Source organism: Tupaia chinensis, unplaced genomic scaffold (genome assembly GCF_000334495.1).
Source record: "Tupaia chinensis unplaced genomic scaffold, TupChi_1.0 Scaffold000201_2, whole genome shotgun sequence".
NCBI classification, from domain to species: domain Eukaryota; kingdom Metazoa; phylum Chordata; class Mammalia; order Scandentia; family Tupaiidae; genus Tupaia; species Tupaia belangeri.
Window position 1 is genome coordinate 88,903 of NW_006159677.1, and position 1,788 is coordinate 90,690.

Consider the following 1,788-nt stretch of genomic DNA (forward strand, 5'->3'; position numbering starts at 1 on the left):
GGTTCGAGTCCCAGACCCAGAGGCTTTGAAATGATAAATAGGGCGCGTGTGCGTGCGTGCCCAAGATCCCGAGAGGAGAATGGAGGAGAATGGAGGAGAAGGGATTGCGGCGTGGCCGTCCCCCCTGGGGGGTGATTTCTCGCTTTCTGTCTCTCTACCAAGTGCATGTGCCCTTCTTGGAGCAAAAAAATCTCTCCAAAAGAAAAAAGAAAGGAAAGAAAAGAAAAATAGAAAGACGTGAAAAGCTTACGGAGAATGGTTTGGTCTGCTCTTTCCCGCCGACTTCACTGCTGCTGCAAGCCGGCTTCGCAGATCCTTCCTTCTCTCTGGAAGATTCCATCAAGCTTCCCAGCAGCTCTCTCATCTCTTCTTCATCACTGTCTGGAGGGGCAAGTTTTCGAGCAGGTCCTTTCTGTCGGGGTGCTTGAATAGCCCTCTCTTGGCCGACGGGTGCAATAGGGGAGGGATTCTGAACGGGCGGTTCTTTCTTCTTGAGAAACCTACTGACGCTTTCACTCGGGGCAGGTGTCCCCACGTCAGCGACTTCACGGACGTGTGGCCGGGGAGGCTGGTCTTGCCTCCGTGAAGGAAGTCCCATGTCGCCCGCTGTGTGCTGCAGGCTGCGTCCGCTGGTCTTCGGGTCCGAGTCTGTGTCAGACCAGGCCAGGTTCGCCTTCCGAGTCATGATCTTGGTCTCGATCTGGGCCAGCTTTGTGAGCACGGCGTTGGTTCTGACCCTCGAAGCGGTGGTTGGGGGTCGACCTGAGGCGGGCCTGGGCCCACTCCCCAGCATGGACGTCTCTTTCGACAGGACGTGCTTCTCTCCCACACTTTGCTTTCTTTTCAGAAACCTGCTAGGGCTGGGCGCCATTTTGGTAAGACGACTACGGAGTTTCACGTTTCCGATTTCTTCCATCTTGGAATCTTCTAGAGAAATGTCACTGACATCGGCTAAAATGTCGCCCGTGGGACGACTGGCTTTTCTCGCTAAAGCCATTCTAGGGAAGAGAGAAAGACCATGTATTGTAAAAACACTGATTTTTTTTTTTTTACGAATTATTTTATTAGGACCAGCAGATGGCGTAATGGCTATGTCGCTGGACTCCCAGGTACTCGACCGTGGTTCGAGTCCTGGACCCGGTGGCTTAAATTCACGTCGGGCGCGTGTGCGTGCGTGCCCAAGATTCGGAGAGGAGAATGGAGGAGAAGGGATTGCGGTGTGACCATCCCCCCTGGGGGGTGATTTCTCGCTTTCTGTCTCTCTGTTTCTGTCTTTCTGGTGAGCGCATGCGCCCTATAGCAAAAGCAATATTTATTTTGATGTGACCAAAGAGGAACAGAGCGCAAGAGAGAGAGCAAGACAGAAAAGTGAGAAAGCAAGTCTCCAGGCCCAGGACTCGAGCCACAGTGAGCCATATGGGAGTCCAGTTCCCTTCACCACGCCACCTGCCGGCCCCAATAAATAATTCTTGGGACAAAAAAAAAAAAAAGACCCTGTTAGAGGTGCTATTTCTCTGTATTTCTTGCACACAGAAGAAATCTTTTTTATTTTTTTAAGACTTTTGGCATATGGCACATGTGCTTACTGGAAGGAACCAGAGAGAGAGGGAAAGTGAGAGGTCGCCACCCACAGGGAATGGCCATCCCTTTCCTCCACTGTCCCCTTGGGATTTTGAGCATGCATGCACGTGCACACACACACACACACACACACACACACGTGTATTTTTTAAGCCTTACCCAAGCATTTTGGAGAGTTTTTTTTTTTTTTTTTTTTTTTTTTTTTTT

At 50.9% G+C, this 1,788-nt stretch overlaps 1 protein-coding gene across 1 annotated transcript in view; it reads right to left on the reverse strand.

The window, feature by feature from the left end:
- Positions 1 to 1,788, reverse strand: part of CUNH19orf44 (chromosome unknown C19orf44 homolog) — a 13,658-nt gene that overhangs the window by 9,065 nt on the left and 2,805 nt on the right. The window contains 1 exon segment of the mRNA XM_006147192.2: positions 251 to 998. Coding sequence (XP_006147254.1) covers positions 251 to 997 — 747 coding nt within the window. The 5' untranslated portion in view covers position 998.